Raw genomic sequence first — 16,914 nt, forward strand, 5'->3', positions numbered from 1 at the left:
CAGAATAGCCCAATGTCTGATTTTCTATTGACATGAAAATATGAAAAATGTATGTTAGAGTGTATAGAGTTTAAATGGTTCAAAAAATCTGGTAGGGTTTCCATAAATTTCGTTCTAGATTGAAGGCTTTAAAGAGTTCCATAAGAAATTGATAAGCAATTTAGAATCAACCAATCTTAACGGCGACTCAGATCTTTACCTCTCACCAATATGGGAGTCAGTTATCCGATACAATGTTCGTGCCCCTCCTTTAGCTCCGCTCCCTCAAACGCTTTATAAGCAGAGTAGAATGTGAGACAGTCTCATAACAACTGACACAGGACGGATCTAGAAGTTTTGTGAATAGTATATGGAAGTTTCTTTGAAAAATCTGTAAAACACCAAATCAAAGGGCCCATTTTCCAAATTTTCCAAAAACCGTCGTTCTTCCTTTCCTTAAAAGCAACCAAAATTCCCAGCTACCGACTGCAAACGCACTATAGTACCGTGCATCGACACTACTAAAGCAAACGCACCATATACTGCATTAATTTCCAATTTAAGTTAACTGTTATTTACATACTTGCGATGTAGCTACTTGGCTTTTGTTTATTTTTACGAAGATTATCGGAGAAACTAGTTTGGCGAATACGTATTCTTGGAAATCCGATCCTTCGGAAGGCTAAGCTGCCAGTGTCTTGAAGTACGCCGAGACGAAGATGTTGGTCGAGAGTTTGTGTGTGGCGCTTCTGACTTTGAGTGCAGTGTTAGCGGATTTTGAAGTACCCGACGCCCTAGTGGAGGCTTATACGCCGCAAGGATTTAGCGTATCGATCCCAGGTAATAAAGTATCCGCGACATATTGCATGTAAAAAATTCTCGTAGCATAGTTAACTTCCTTCAGCTTCGAAAATAAAGCTGCCTAAATTAGAATAAGCCAATTCTGTTCTGGTTTTTATTAGATTGAGAGATCATAAAACTAATGGCAAGTATGTAAACTAAAAGAATGGACGACTAGATAATATGTACAATTCAATTCAGTTTGCAGATTAAATTGTTTATTGCATGTCGCTTTTATCGCAAATAGAAATACCCAAATACGTGCTTCGATCTGGAAATACCGAAGTTCCATATCATACCCAACCGTGATATACTGAGTGTTTTTGGACGCCAGCTATAACGTGCCAGCAATTTTATAAGTGGTACGGTCATTTATCTTAGAGTTATCTTGAAGTTACTAATTATTAGTTATTAGTTTTCGTGAAAAAATGTATTTCCGTAATGGCCGGCTTTCGTTTGCAACTTCATTACCTCACCCAGGAATATGGCATGTGATTATTTTTATTATAATAATAAGTGTGCTAATTACACAGAAATTAATCTGTTTTTGTCAAATGTCAGCTGGGAATATATATTTAAGTGTACGGATGTGGGCTTGATGGTCTCGCAGTTCTATGATGTTCTCTTTTGTGCTATTGAGTAATTCACACCTATCGTTCGCTATAGAACTCCAAAATTTTCCAAGTGGATGAATGGTAACCTTAAATCTTTAATTGTTTCTTCGCATAGAGACTACATCGGAATGCTCGAAAATCATTTAACTGATAAAAAGTCCTTTTGGCGATATGTGAACTCAAAGAAGAAAAACCTTGAGTATCAACAATGCATGTCGCTTGATGATGAAATTATCAGCGACACTCAGAGAGTGGCGAATATGTTCAATCAACATTTTACCTCAATCTATTCAGATTATGCAGAATGCAATACATCATTTTCTTGTGATAAATAGGTTAGTCTAGGATTTTTAAAATTAAATGTTGTGGATGTTTTCAGTAGAATAAGTATTTTAAAGCAAACCTTAAGACCGGGATCCGACGGTATACCTGTGATACTGGTGCAGAATTGTAAATTCGTCTATCCGAAATTTTATGTAAAATTTTTAATTTTTCACTAAGCTGCGGCGTTTTTCCTTCATATTGGAAACAATCTTGTGTTCAATAATTCAGTTATAAAAACAAACTTTGGAAGCAAAGCACCGCTCCGTCGCCAGTCAGTCGAAAAGGGAAACCGTACAACGTTGAAACAAAAGATTTTAATCAGATTAAACAGCATTTTATCAAACTAGAGTACTGAAACGGACCTAACAAAATTGTTCATTTCTTACCTGGTTTCCAGATCGCGGTGAATACGTGAAAATCGTCCAACCGCATGAAACGCGAAAAGTTTACGGAGATGAATTTAGTATAATCATTTCAGATAACAGCATTCGTTACCTGTTAATACAAAATGTAATGCGGAAAAATGTATTAAATCCAAGATTTAAACAATTAAAATCATGAATTGCAGCACTTTTAAAATGTCGGCCATTTCTACCATCGAAAAATTCATGGTTAAGCACCTATAACAATGAATTAATTAAGAAAGGTAATACAAAAATTGGCAGGTTTCAAATAATTATTTATTTGCATTTCCAACTTACATTTGTATGGCCAACTTAGATTTGCATTATTTATAGTTATACTGTTTATAAAACTTCTGTGTTCCTCCTGCGTCGGTTATATTGTTTGAGGGGGGCACAGCTAAATGAGCAGCTATTTGATCTATTTCTAATTGTTAGCATAATAAAATTATAGTCTCGGTAGTGACGTCAAAAAAATGGAGTGTTTAAACTCAGGTCATTGACGAAAAAATAACACATGAATCCGAAACATTCGCTATATCGATGACCACCGTACATTGGGCGATTAGGCATAAAAAAATAATAATATTGGACAAAAAATCCACTCCACTACTACAACACTTAGTGTGGTATCTTTAAAATACATCTACACAATTATTTTTTTATTAAAACAGTCGGTTCATGGGACTTCTTCAAAAAAGTGTAGTGAGGGGCATAGATAATTGCAAGTATCAATTCAATACAGTACGCAATCTTATTATCCAATTCGACTTATAAAATTATCACATATTGTCAACATTTTGCTCAAGACATAGGAGGCTGTGGTCCATTATTTCAAAAATGTCCTAGCGATAGTGTCAGATTTATTAAACAGTTATAACAACTTTGGCATCTTAAACGGAATACCCCGTAAAATTCCAAAATTCCAAATTTATTGCACCTACGATACATATGTGCGACTATTTTTATTTTATTTTATGGAAAAAATAGTTATTAAATAATGCGTGTTTAAAAAATAGCACCATTTTTGCAGCATACATTATCCATTATATTTTATAGTTAGAATGATTAGGTGATAAAAAACTATTGCAGGTATTATGAAAAAACAATTCCATAAATGAAATCAAGTGATGTGAAGTAGATCTGGCGATACTGCAACATTCAAAATAAATGCCTCAACCTGCGACGAAAATTTGATAACAGTGCATTAGATACTTTTAACAGGCCAATGAATTTGGAATAACTGTTATATGAGACACTACCTTATGCTCAAACACACAAATTAAAAAACATTTGAATATCGATGAAAAATCTGCATATCACGGTTCTAGAGCAAGATTCGAGATTTCTAGTTCATAAAGTTCATAATTTGCTTAGATTTCATGGTGATAGTAACCAATTTTTCAAAAATGGTCGAATAGGTTGGCAGGTTCCAAATGTTCAAAAGATGTAGATGTAGATGAAGTACAGGGTGGGCTAAAAATGTTTTTGTGGGCCGCATGCCGTACAATTTTGCAAATGTGACTAGGAACTATTTTGTTTCGAAAAATATATTTGGAGCTCTCGGTTTCCAGATCAGGAAGGGATCAAACTCTTCGCATTCCATGGCAAAATCAACGAAGAAATGAACGGCCGGGAGGGGGGCACCTTTTCCAGAGACATAACGAAAGCCAAAAATGGGCGGTGGACTTTCTACGACCCCATTACAAAGCTGAACGTAGGCGATGTCATTTATTATTGGACGTACGTCGATTACTTTGACGGTCGCAATAAATTGGGATACCCCAAGGACGACCAAGAATTTACTGTCACCGGTAGGTAGTTCTTGTGCGCTAGAGTATACCCATCTAGAAATATACAGGGTTATTCTCGTTAGACTGCACGGAATATAGTGGTCCGAGCAAAAGCTATTCAAAAAGTTTTAAAGCACCAACATTTTTATTTTAAATAGAACCCCCGAGGATTATAAAATATGGTTCAATTTTGCATATAAATTAAAGCAATTCCAAAATTCCTAAGGTTTTCAGTTTAATGAACAGAGTTTGATATTTTTACCACTTTTAGGACGACTTGTATTAATGTATTGTAATGTAATGTATTTTGAAAAAGTAACCAAAATATGCCTCAACACGTCCTAAAAGTGAAAATTTTTGAAAAAATTGTAATGATGCTTCTAAATTGCTGCAGAATCTGTTAAAGCGGACATCTCTTTTTCCTCCTTGTTGCAACCTTATAGAGTTGGAAGAAAAATCGTTCATTTTTTTAATAGATAAAAAAATATAAAATTAGGAGGTACCAAACACACGTTTTTCCATTTCTGTAAGAAGCTAAAATGTTTTGTCTCAAAACCTTTTGCATTACTCAAGATTAATTTAAAATGAAAGATCCGTTTGTAATTGTTTTTTCTTAATTCTTTCTTTTAAAAAAGTTAGTTACTTAATATAGTTTTATTTAATAGTGACATTATGTATTATTGCAAGCTACCCCAGCCATTTGCTCCACAAAGCCTTGCTGAGTTCGAACACTGAAATCCAGGAATATTTGTTAGAAAATGATATTTATTTTGAATTCAGTTACAAAAAAGCGCAACTTCCGGAAGTCCCAAATTCGTATTCAATGAAAAAACATTTTTTAAATTTTTAATAAATTTCATAGAAAATGTAATGAAACAAGTAACAGTATAATTTTCCACTTTTAAGGTCAAGTCTGACAACACTTTTGCTATTAGGTTTGGCTTTAATTAAACGTTGTTGAGAATCATCCTCACATTAAGTTTTTGCATTGATTATTCTAGGTCCCGATGACGAATCTTTGGGCAGTAGCTTTGATCGATTACCTATCCATTCACAAATATCCTCTTCAACTAAAAATAAAAAGGGAATAGCAATCCTTAGAAAGCATTTTGACAAATATTTGCAAGTGCACTATAAATAAATCAATTTTACGGAGCATTATAAGGAAAATTAAATTGTTGTATATTTGGTCCTTATCCTGCAGGTTCTAAGATAGTATTTAACATCGGTTGTTGTTGACGAGAAGGAGCTGGTTAAATAAATAGTACTTTGCATATAATTCATTATTTAATTGTAGAGTTGTTGCCAAAACCGGTAAAAGGAAAACCTGCCCCCAAACCAACAATAGCACCTGCGATCCCCCCCAGGATCGACGTAGATGGTAATGTTTGTGAAGTCACGCCGACCACCGTAAATACGAAAGAAACTTGTAAAGGAAAACTAATATTTAACAGCTCGTTTACCCCCGAGGGTATAGCGAGAGATTGGACCATCCAGAGGAAATACGCACTCGATCCCGTAAGTGAAAGTGAAAAACTCGTGATCTAGTGGTTCCAGTAGCAGATAAGAAATTTCCATCAGTGGTGAAGAACATTCTAGTTACTGTTCTACATTTTTGCTGCTTAAAATCTAACAAATCAGAATTTTTCACACCCTTAATCTTTAAAATTTGATCAAATGCTAATGGAGCGTGATCCTTTGTACAGAACCTCAAAATTACTTCCATAACCAAAGCGCTTCTTAAAATTGTGTCAAATCAGTAAATCTGTAAATAAAACCGTTATATGACCCCGTAAACTATTATTAATTACTCTTCTTCGCACCTCCCATGCCAATTGAAATTCGTGTGTCATTTCTTGAAATTTCCCCGACACAGTTTGGCTTAAGATCTGGCCTAAGAAACTAAAATGCAATACAGGGTGTTACTGAGTTTATAAATAAAAATGTTAACTAGGGGTATAAAACCATTTTCATGGACACTCAATGCTGCTTCGAAATGTATTGAATTTAAAAATTAAATGAAAAATTTAATGGCCCTGTGCCATTTTTAGCCTACCTGAGTAGACATTTTATCTGTTAATGGTTGTATGTGTATGCTTTGCTGATGACGCTGTTACATTAACCAATGCGAAATCATCAGTCTTAACAATATTGATTTATGGATCAAAACATTGCCATGTTTGTGCCATTGAAATGCCAGAAAAATGGTATATTTCTAGTTGTTTATATATACTCAAATTTAAAATTTGACATTAACATCAACTGCATTATTAATAAGATTAGAAGAACGATTTATAAATTATATAAATTTTATAAATTATTTATAAAAAACCGGCAAGGTAATCGACTGAGCTGGTATTTATAGCAAATTTATGTGAGTTGTGTTATTGGGCATATGGAACAGTCTGAGAGTGTGGATCAGGTCTGAGTACTTCTCAGCGTCATATAAGCATTATTAAGACAAACTTAAATTATATATGCAGAACGCTAAGAATTGATCAAAAATAACTGGAATTATAATACATATAAAATTTGTTTTCTATAGTAAAACCGCTTGTATTGTTTTTATTCCTAATTCTTCCTAATTCTAATTTTTCTTATGGAAAATATTTCTCAACTTTTAGTAAAGTCCCTAAATCATTATCTTCGTCTCTTTTCAATGTTCAATTCTTTCTTGCTAGGCTGGATGTTCAATGAATTACACGAAGTTCTCTTTAAGCCAATTAATAGTTTTTCTCTCGCATGCGTGCAGGGTATTCCATTAAAAAACATATAACTTTTATCTTTGAATTATTTCTGCAACACCCTGTATATATAAAAATATATCTTACAAATTGCTGATTATTTTTGTATTAAATCTTTTTTTTCCAAACGGTAAATCAAAAAGTTTTACCCGGGTGGGGGGGGGGGGCAGTTCAATAAAGTTAAAAAAAAGTTAAAATTTCTATAATTCTCACATAAATTAAAAAATGTGATAGTGTAATAATAAGCGGTATTAAACAAAATTTTTGTTCACTTAAAATAACGTGCAAATAAACTTCTTGGGGGGTATTTTATGAGGTTTACCGTTTTAGGATTTCGAGTTTGTCATGTACGACGACAGTGAAACAATGAAAACGGAAAACGGCCGTTTGGTAATCACCCCAGTGCTCACGGATAAAATTCACGGCGAAAATTACGTGGGAACGTCTTCCGGATACGATTTTGGCGATAGGTAAATAATGGCCGAATAAAATTTTCTTAATGGAACGAACTCATTCCGTTTTAACCCAGATGCACGGGGGTCAAGGGTTCGCCCGAGTGTTATCAAAGGCCGGAAGCGTGGTTTATTATTCCTCCCGTCACTTCAGCCCAAATCACCACCAAGGGAAAATTTCACTTCAAATATGGAAGAGTGGAAATAAGAGCCAAGTTGCCCAAGGGAGATTGGATTTACCCAGGTGAGGATTGGCATTCGGACTGCATGACCGATAATATTTTTTAGTGATTAAGATGATTGAAATGAGACAGGTTTCCGTTCCTAATACACTTATTATGATTTAAGCTGTTGTCATTTTTGTATCTTCTCTATTTGATAACTGACCGAATTCATATTAATAACAACTAATAATAACATTTTACATATAATTCAATTCCGTTCTCAGAATATGTTTTTTGGTTAGTTGAAACTGGAACGGAAGTTAGCAAAGCGATCCATACACAACAACAATTTTTTTATTAATGTTATTTTCTGTTTCGGCAAATATATAATTTTTGAGAATATCGACTGTTGGGGTTATTTTCAATCAAACCGAAAATTAACCATGAAAATCAATTAGCGCTTTCTTTCGTTTCACCAAAAAGTAGTATAGTTTTGGTTAGTTACTGTGCTGTTACGTCAAGTATAATGACGTAATCAAAAATGACACGTATGTCAAACAAAACTGACGGGTCAAATTACGACATCCAGTAATAAACTGATGCTTTCCGATTTTAATTAATTCAATAGTTAAAGTAATTACGTTCGGAATGGTTCTTGCTTCGTGGACGTTATTCATCCTGTAATAAATTGTAGAATCTACTAGAAACAAGGTCACGAAACGGTTATTCGCAAAAATTCCATGTACTTAGGTACATATTATAATTTTGATTAAATGATATCATGGCAACTTGGTGTTTATATGAACGGACAAAATAAAATGAATCAAATATATAGAAGACAACAAATATCAATTAGATAGGTTGATTTTTGAAAAAACAACAAAGAAAGCCAATAACGCAAAGAGCAAAGCAGGGGAACAAAAACGAGTCATCATTGGAAAAAATATAATCTTGTGAGTCTGATTCATGCATATGGATGACTACTGGGAGAATATTAGAACAACGTTTTCTCTTCCCAAGCCTCAGGGCTCCATCAGAACTATTATTATTATTTTACTTGAACAAGTGCTTCAGACCATAAAAACACCAGATGTTACGGGATTGATGGAACGCATTAAATTGGCAATGATAAGGCGGAAGCCGCAAAACGCGATGGCCATTTCCAATACTAACTTTTCCATTCTTGAAAGATTATAATTTAAAATAATTTCATATTCAAAGCAGAATACTTGGGAACTACCTACGCAGTTTTTCTGGTAAGTGTTGGCTCACTAACAACCATAGCTGGTCTTCCATTAAAGTTGGATGAGAGACTGCTTGATCCAATATTGTCCATTATTATTAATGAGGATCCACTAAGATTAGGCCACAGCCGCTAACTGAACCATCTTTTAAAGTAAAAGAATTACATAAGTTTATTTTTGGTCAAGGCAAATTAGTATTGAGGAAATGAGAGTTTCCGTGGGAACAAAACTAAAGCTTTTATCTCCGTTCATAGGTTAGAAAAAGTCTACTGTTCCCACATTCCCACATTTCGTCAGTTTCGTTTCCCACGGATCCGAGCCACTTCGGACATTTCCGGGATTTTACCGCACATGTGTCGCTCCGCTCGTGTTAAATAAACTCGTGAGTCAAATGCTGTTTACCACACTTGTTGCATAATATACTATTTTAAAGCCTATTCGATGTGTATATAATAGTATATTATGCAACAAGTGAGGTAAACGGCATTTGATGAGATTATTTGACACGAGCGGAGCGAGTGTTTAATAAACGAGGGACGTAAAAAGTTTATCGAACGTGTTGCGTACTATACTTTTTCTACGAACGTTAATTTTTGGGTACCTTTTCACAAAACAGAATTGACAAATGTCAAAATTCAAAGCGTGGGAAATATCTCCGAAAACGTCCGATTGCTCCCAAACCCGTGCTGTAAAATCCCGGAAATGTCCGAAGTGGTTCGGATCCGTGGGAAACGAAACTGACGTGGTAAAATGACCCTTCCGGCACGCTAGATCGGTGTGTAATTAGGTATTTTACAGACGAGAGTAAAAAAAATTTCTAAACGAGCTTAGATGCATCCCAAAACTTAATTTCATGGTCCAAAAAATCTACATAGTGCATCGTTGATAATTATTAATCGCGTGTTTGCATAATCAAATAGTGACTCAAATCCGTGACAGTATCGGAAGGAAAATGTCCTCTACCCACATTTTCACGCATATCATAATTTAAATTAATTATAGGAAATTACGTTTACGTGGTTTAATTGGCTATGGCAAATGTAAAAACGCAAATTTCCGGAATTTAAACAATAAATTTATTTATATTTTGCTAAAACAGCGATGACGAATTTCGAGTGTTAATTTCCTTTTCTGATATTTTGGGTTAGGAAGGAGGAGGAAAAGTGATACCGTTTGGGTATAATTTTCTTGACAAAATCCAATTTTGTTGTAGTGTGGTCACAAAACCGCAAACTTAACAATTTCCACTATTGCATTGAAATATTTTACTATATTAATATATAAATATAATTATATTTATATATTATTATTTATTTATCAATTTTTTAAAAATATTTTTTTAGTTAAAAGAATAAAACCGTGTCTTTATCATCATTTGATACGGTGTTGTCGAAACAATTGTCATGTCAAAATATATAATTTCGTGAAAATCTGAACTTTCAGTTCTTATTTATTTTGATAAATGGACTTTCATCAAGTAAAAGCCTCCTCAGTTCAAGTAGCCAAATGATTAAAAAGTTTAATCGGCAAAGCAACCGGACTATTGGCTACTACAGGCAAATTATGCCTGGGAATTTATAATTGTTCCTTAATCGTTGGTTCAGGTTGGGATTTTGGGCTTGCACAATTATAAATAAAAACACCAGAAAAAGTTAATAGATATTAACGAAATAGTTGACGGCGAGAGGAAAACCTAGGTTTAAATAACATTGTTAAATGAGAATGTGGCCACTTCTCCCTGATGGAAAAGTGGAAAGAAAGCAGACTGCCCTGAGGAATCCCGTTTAAAACCGGTCTCGACTTCTATCAATCAAAAAAGATGTTAACAATTCAAGTGCATTTCCACGCACAGTTCTCCGGTTTTGATCTAAATTGAGAAGAATATGTTTGTAGAGTGAAAGAATTGCCTGATCTGTCTAGCGCTTTCCACGAAAACTGAACTGCGTATGCGAATAAAAGTTTTGCCAAAAAAAATCTTTGGTATTTTAAAATTTCAGAACTATATCTGAACTCCCAGAACGATGATTACGGATCGTACTATCAATCGGGACAGATCAGGATAGCGTTTGTGTCCGGAAACGAGCAAGAAAGCAAAACCCTTCAGGGTGGTGCCATATTGGGTGACTCGAAAGCGGCGAGGAAGTACGCGGTGAAGGCTGTTCAGCGAGTTTCGTCGTGGTCGGACGATTTTCACGTGTTCACTGCGATCTGGAAACCAGGTAAGAAATTAAGAATTTTGTTAGGTCCGTTTCAGTACTCTAGTTTGATAAAATGCTGTTTAATCTGATTAAAAACGTTTGTTTGTTTCAACGTCGTACGGTTTCCCTTTTCGACTGACTAGCGAGGGAGCGGTGCTTCCAAAGTTTGTTTTTACGACGGCATTACGGATAAATTTTTATTTTTATGTATTTTACCTGAGCTGCACAAAACACGGACGCGTAAAAAAGTAAACGTCGCTTCTTACAAAGCCTTTTATATCATAAAATTTAGAATCGTAATGTAGTGCCTGCGAGATATGTTTTGTTCCCAGGATGATGGTTTACCATTGGGTTTCTCACTTTCATTTCACCTTCGAATGGTTTGAAAACAATATCACAAATGGCCTCGATATGATGACGACAAATACACAATCCGGAATTTCACCCATAGACCGTTTTGCACTCTTTTAAATCACTAATTATTAGACCGTGCAGTATTCTCCGGTTTTGGTCAATTTTGGTTAGTCCAGTTGTGGTGTTGTTGTTTTGGTATCCGTATTATTTTTTAAAAAATCTTGAAATTGAAGGAAAAAATTGCCATTCAACGAGAAAAATCAAAAAAGGACTATTGAATTAAAAAATAGTCAATATTAATTACAATTCTTCATTTTTCAGTCTATCCCCTTCGATATACCATCTCGTATGATGATTATTTTTTTTATTTTCTCGGTTATCAAAACAATGTCAACATATCAGCCTCCAATGTTTGTATTTAGGAGATCGATTCAACGATATTCTTCAAAATGTGGGGTTATGTAAGTGTTATTATCAACATACCTTACAAAAAAGTGGAAAATAATTGAAAAATGTGCGCTTTTATTTACTTAATTACTTATCCCAAATGTTGTTATTGTTGGCCTTGATAACGTTGTTCAAAGCATCATGTCCCGATGAAAACATAGGCTCCAATTGTTTTTAAGTTTATCTAGATGAGCATGTACTTTTAATAACGTCCTGCAGCCCATAGCTTTAAAAATATTTTCAACTAGCTTTTCTTATTTCCTAAAAATCCAGAAATTGCTGCTTTAAAACTGTTTCAACTTACTTTTTGAATATTGGCTCACCAACAAAAACTCCGGCTTCTGATAACTTCGGGAAAAAGTTTTTCAAGTACTCAAAAGCTTTTGGACGTTCATCCAAATTGTTTCATCAACCCTAAATTAAACCCTTTATCCGCTTCAACAATGAGCACAGATAACACTGATACTTTGCATATCGCGTCCATTAAAAATCCCACCATCTTAAAATCTCCAATCAACTGCCAGTTAGAGATTTGAATTTATTTCCGTTGTGCAATAAAACTGCTTTTAAGCTCTTTGTACCGCTGTCAATAAATGAACGCCATTCGTCAGGAACCCGGGGTATGCCAATTTTTTCGTTAATGTTCTTCTTTTGTGAAAAATGTTTAGAAAATTTCATGTCTAGGCCGCTGATATGTGATATTAACGATATTAAAAGCTCTGCTTTATTTTTTGGCAAACTTAAATCTCTTATCAAGTTGTTAAAATCTTCTGTAGTAATAAGATGGTGTTTTGGTGGATCTGGTGTAGGTAAAAACTCCTTTTCAGAATTATTTTTATTAGAGCTAAGAGATGAGCTACTTTTTCGCTTCTTTTACGTGGATTCGCAATGCCAATGTAGCAGCTATTGACGTGATCTTTTGGTAAGGTGCTATTGAAAATATCATAGATCTGTTCTCACCTTGATACCAACCTAAAATATGAAAATAAACATTAATAGATCCATTATACTTGATTCGCCGCTTAATTAAAAATTGCTTATCTTATAAACATCTCTTACAATAACTACAAGTAACATGTGGAGCCCATGGCTTGTCTTGATTCCAAACGGGAGAGTCAAAATATGCTTCATTGGCTTCGCAGAGAACGTGTGAAAATTTGTGAATGTAAAAACCTCACTCAGTTAAAATTAATTATAATTTATAAAAAAATAAAACAATGAGTTTTTTTATTATAACTATCACAGAAGCAGAATTGTAACAAAAAAAGGGTATTTTCTCTTCATTTTTGTGCATAATTAACCCAAAAATCATAAATTAAACTTTAGGACAAAGAACGAAAATTCTTTTGTAGGGTCGTGTTAATTTTAGTTTTAGTTTTCGTTATGGTTGGTTTGCCTTTTACTACCATACGGATATGACTTTGACTATTGACTATTGACTATGACCGAATTATTATCGAAGGTGTTATGACTTCTGTTTTCTTAATATAACATATTCCATCATAGGGCGTTTATTTCTTAGAGCTACGAGTAGTTTTAGTTTAATAGAATTTAATTTTCTACACGGGCCTTAGTAGTTATAGATATTTATGTTAATCAGATCGAATTAGTTTGAATTGATTTCTTTTATTTTTCCTCTTTAATTTTTGTAATTCGGGAATTTTTATATCGCTCAAATCGAAATTGGTTTTCATTTAATTAATTGCTGCCGTTATATTTTCCGCGTATTTTGGTTACAATCTCGCTGGGTATATGGCCGGAAAAAACTCGGATGTCGCTCGGGTGTCGTACTCCGCTGTGAGCGGCACTAGTACGACTCAGGTAGAGACGAACGTGAGAGCATTTCCCGTTTTGGTTATGATTCCAATTGAGTAGATATTCCTTGTTTTATTGATTTTTTAATTGACATCGATAATAATCGGTCCCAGTGATACTATAAACCTTCAATTTCAGATAATTATTTTCCCGCACCATTATTTCGCATCTGGGTTTTGTAATTTGATAAAAGCGAAAGCAGGGTTTTTGCTCTACGTAATTCTTTCGTAGACTTTCACTCGTTTCATTTTTCCAGACAGTATAATTGTTGGCGTGGACGATAAGGTCTACGCGAACATATTTCCTCCAGAAAACGGCTTTGCTAGTCTTCGCAACAGTTTAACGATCAAGCACGCGGACCGATGGCAATCTGGAAGCAAAACGGCGCCGTTCGACAAGGAGGTAACTAATTTAAATAGCAAAACCATATTAATTACACGCAATTGGAAGCCCGGCTTATTTATAAAATATTTGGTGCAATTGGAAGCCTATTTTTCTACATTTGGTACATTTTTTGGAGAGGTTGGTAACGATAATATGTAAATAAATATTTGTTAATGACCATTCTTTCCCTATATGTCGTTTTCTTGGTACACGCTTTTAAAGTGAGATGAACTGTGGACCAAGAGTTTAGTTAAAAAATATATATTTCTTGTCGAGGTTTTTATGCTTGCTGGTCGGTTTGATAGTAGGGGAGCAAGAAGGCCCACCTCAAAAATTAATCACTTTTTTCGTTACTATAATTATAAAATCTGGTTATTTAGCCCTTTGCGTAATGCCAAGGGTAAAATAGACCGCCTAAAAATTCTAAAATAAAAGCTGTTCCATATTCCTTTAACCGAATCATAATTAATTTTTTGAAATTGTTATTTTTTCGATAATTCTATGAATTTAGCTTAAAGCAGGAGCTTCCGAAAATCTTATAAATACCAATAAAAAAAAATTAATCTATATAAAAATAGTTACTTATCAGTTTTTTTTAATAAATTTTGGTAAATTTAGTTTAAGTTTTCCAAAAATATATCGACTTGGTGGTTAAAAGCCACAAAAAATAATAAAAACCTTAAATGGGCCGTTTTACCTCAATATTTTAATGATTTTATGTCCTTTTCGGAAAAGTTGTCAGTTGTTGACGGTGGACGTAATTATAAGCTGTCATAATGATATAAGTGATAAGGTGGTCAGTTCAACATTGAAAAATGACAAAATGCCGGACAGGCATATTAAAGTCGGCGGTTTGGAAAACAAATAACAAAAATTAGACCAGAAATAAAAAAAAGAGTGTATTTTAAGGGATATTTCAAGATTTTGTGTTGTAAAGGTTCATTTACGAAGTATAGAATTCTCACAGGGACTAGTCCTATTATTTCTCAAATGGCATTGTATGCGCTCCAAATTTTATCAAATTTCAAAGTAGTAACGTTGTTAGTGTACGAGACAGCTTGGAATTCAGAGGTACAATTATATATGCATGATACTTAACGATGATAATGAATGAATAATTCCTATACAATTTTGTAATTATACCAAATAAATAACAATGATAATGCAGATTTTATATTAATGAGGAAGCGAATGAAGAATTTCATTTACTTTTTGCTTGACGGTGGAAATGACTGTAAGTGTCTGTAAAAACATTCGTTACGAAGTAATTATATGTTTCCAGATGTACCTTACAATCGGGGTAGGAGTGGGAGGTCAGAATTTCGAAGACAGATCGGATGGTAGTAAACCATGGACGAATAGCCAGCCAGTCAGCCAAAAGGATTTCTACCGAGCCCGTTCGGACTGGCTGAAGACGTGGGGAGAACATTCGAAACTCGAAGTCGATTATATTAGAGTTTATGCTTTGTAAAAATATTCCTTATATTTTTTTGCAACAATAAAGCTGTGATTTCTTATTTCTATCTATGGCATGCCCTGGCTATGCTGATATTATCGAAACTCATGAAGCAACTATGTAAAAAACATTGAGAAGGTCCATTCAACATGCGCATGCGAGCAGCTTAAACTCTCGTTTATAACCAATAACTTTGCGGTATTCAATAAGTTTCTTGTTATTTTGTGAGAACTAAGTGTGTGGAACTTGCTGTTTCGAAAGAAAATGGCGTAAAGTGTAGGTTCCCTTCTCTTGGTACTTAAAGAGGCAAAAGAGGAGTGGGGAGTTAGAAGGTTCGTGCTGGAATTTAAAGCCAATGCCAATGACAGTCTGTCACGTCCTTAGCCCAATTTCTGCTGCCTTGTTCGGCAAAGCACGGCTTGAAAAAATGCAATCTTTTGTTTAGAGTTATGTGACCAATTCTAATTATAATTATAACCCTTTTTGATTGTATTCAAGCCAACTTAATGGATTTAAGGATATACAAACATAGTTATTTTATGACTCTAAAATTGAATGTAATTCTATCCTTTAATCGAATCTAATCCTCTATCGAAAGAATTCTTACGATCAGAAGAAATCGCTGTAATTAAAAATGTTCATGTTCATGTATTTGGTCTTGTCAGAACTTTACATTCAGCTTCCAGTGTCAGTAAAATTACTAAAAAATATGACTTACCGAAAATAAAATATGCTGTTTAATTTGTTTGTTTTATATAATGTTTTTGAAACAGAGAACCTTGGAAAATTATTGGGTTTCAATCTGAAAAAATACAAGCGCAAGGGCAGTTTGAACCATTTCGGTAAACTCAAGCATAACAACAAAGAGTGTCTAAAAATGAACATTTTTGCATCCTGTATCTTTAATCCAAGATATTTCTGTTTGTTTCCTTTCATTTCATAAAAACCAGCCTTCGGAAAAGCCGCAACAAATCGCATTGAAAATAATGGAAAGTGAGACGCACTTCTCCGACCCTGTATTCTTAATTTCTTTTACATGATATTCAATTAAGTAATGAGTAATTTCTCTGTTAAACCTACCGACCGTATTGAAAATTGCCTTATCGATAAATATTAACAAATAGTAGTCTATCATAAGGGAACAACAAAAAAACCTCGTTTAAAAGTCCTATTGTGTTTCTGAACTAGCAAAAATTCGAATTGCAGTTATTATATTTTAAATTCCTCTTTCAAAATATAGGAGAAATTTTATTGGCTTCTCTTCTATTAGGACAATCAAGAACAATTCGTGAAAAAATATGTTTCGTGGGAGCAACCACCTATATTCTCTTACGACTCTTATTATTGTCTTATCATTGTCAACATTCATGAAGATGCAAACGCTCTCAAACACTGTAATTTTTTTTTTAATTTTAAATAAAAACTAATAATTAATAAGTTTTATTTACATGCATTACTGGTTGATTTTATATTGAATTTAAGTAATTAATGTTTAAAAAAACTTAGAATAGTATAATATATATGTTTAGTTAGATTTATAATAAAATACATGAGTTATTGCAGAAAATTCGCCATTACTTCTATATTAACAATTTTTGTAATAAAAGCTATGCATATGAAATGATACAGACTTAAATCTCAAGCCCAATAGAAGTGCTACATAAAGGGCGTTCATGGTCATTTGTGACCACTCTGTATAATATGT

The 16,914-nt window shown here is 33.9% G+C and overlaps 1 protein-coding gene across 1 annotated transcript; it reads left to right on the plus strand.

The window, feature by feature from the left end:
- Positions 1-602: 602 nt before the first annotated feature.
- Positions 603-15,270, plus strand: LOC132707490 (beta-1,3-glucan-binding protein). The gene is made up of 8 exons (XM_060679365.1): positions 603-819; positions 3,733-3,972; positions 5,249-5,469; positions 7,026-7,165; positions 7,225-7,391; positions 10,553-10,774; positions 13,626-13,771; positions 15,036-15,270. The coding sequence occupies exons 1-8, from the start codon at positions 699-701 to the stop codon at positions 15,222-15,224; spliced, it is 1,446 nt and encodes a 481-aa protein (XP_060535348.1). The 5' UTR covers positions 603-698; the 3' UTR covers positions 15,225-15,270.
- Positions 15,271-16,914: the final 1,644 nt, after the last annotated feature.

This window comes from Cylas formicarius, unplaced genomic scaffold (genome assembly GCF_029955315.1).
Source record: "Cylas formicarius isolate icCylForm1 unplaced genomic scaffold, icCylForm1.1 PGA_scaffold_9__14_contigs__length_23061073, whole genome shotgun sequence".
NCBI lineage: Eukaryota > Metazoa > Arthropoda > Insecta > Coleoptera > Brentidae > Cylas > Cylas formicarius.

What these genes read in the sequence shown, in the direction of transcription:
- LOC132707490 (XM_060679365.1), top strand. Translation starts at nt 699, where the DNA reads ATGTTGGTCGAGAGTTTGTGTGTGGCGCTTCTGACTTTGAGTGCAGTG. An exon ending in ATTTAGCGTATCGATCCCAG is followed by an intron (nt 820 to 3,732) that starts GTAATAAAGTAT and finishes CTCGGTTTCCAG; the next exon opens with ATCAGGAAGGGATCAAACTC. An exon ending in GGAAATACGCACTCGATCCC is followed by an intron (nt 5,470 to 7,025) that starts GTAAGTGAAAGT and finishes TTACCGTTTTAG; the next exon opens with GATTTCGAGTTTGTCATGTA.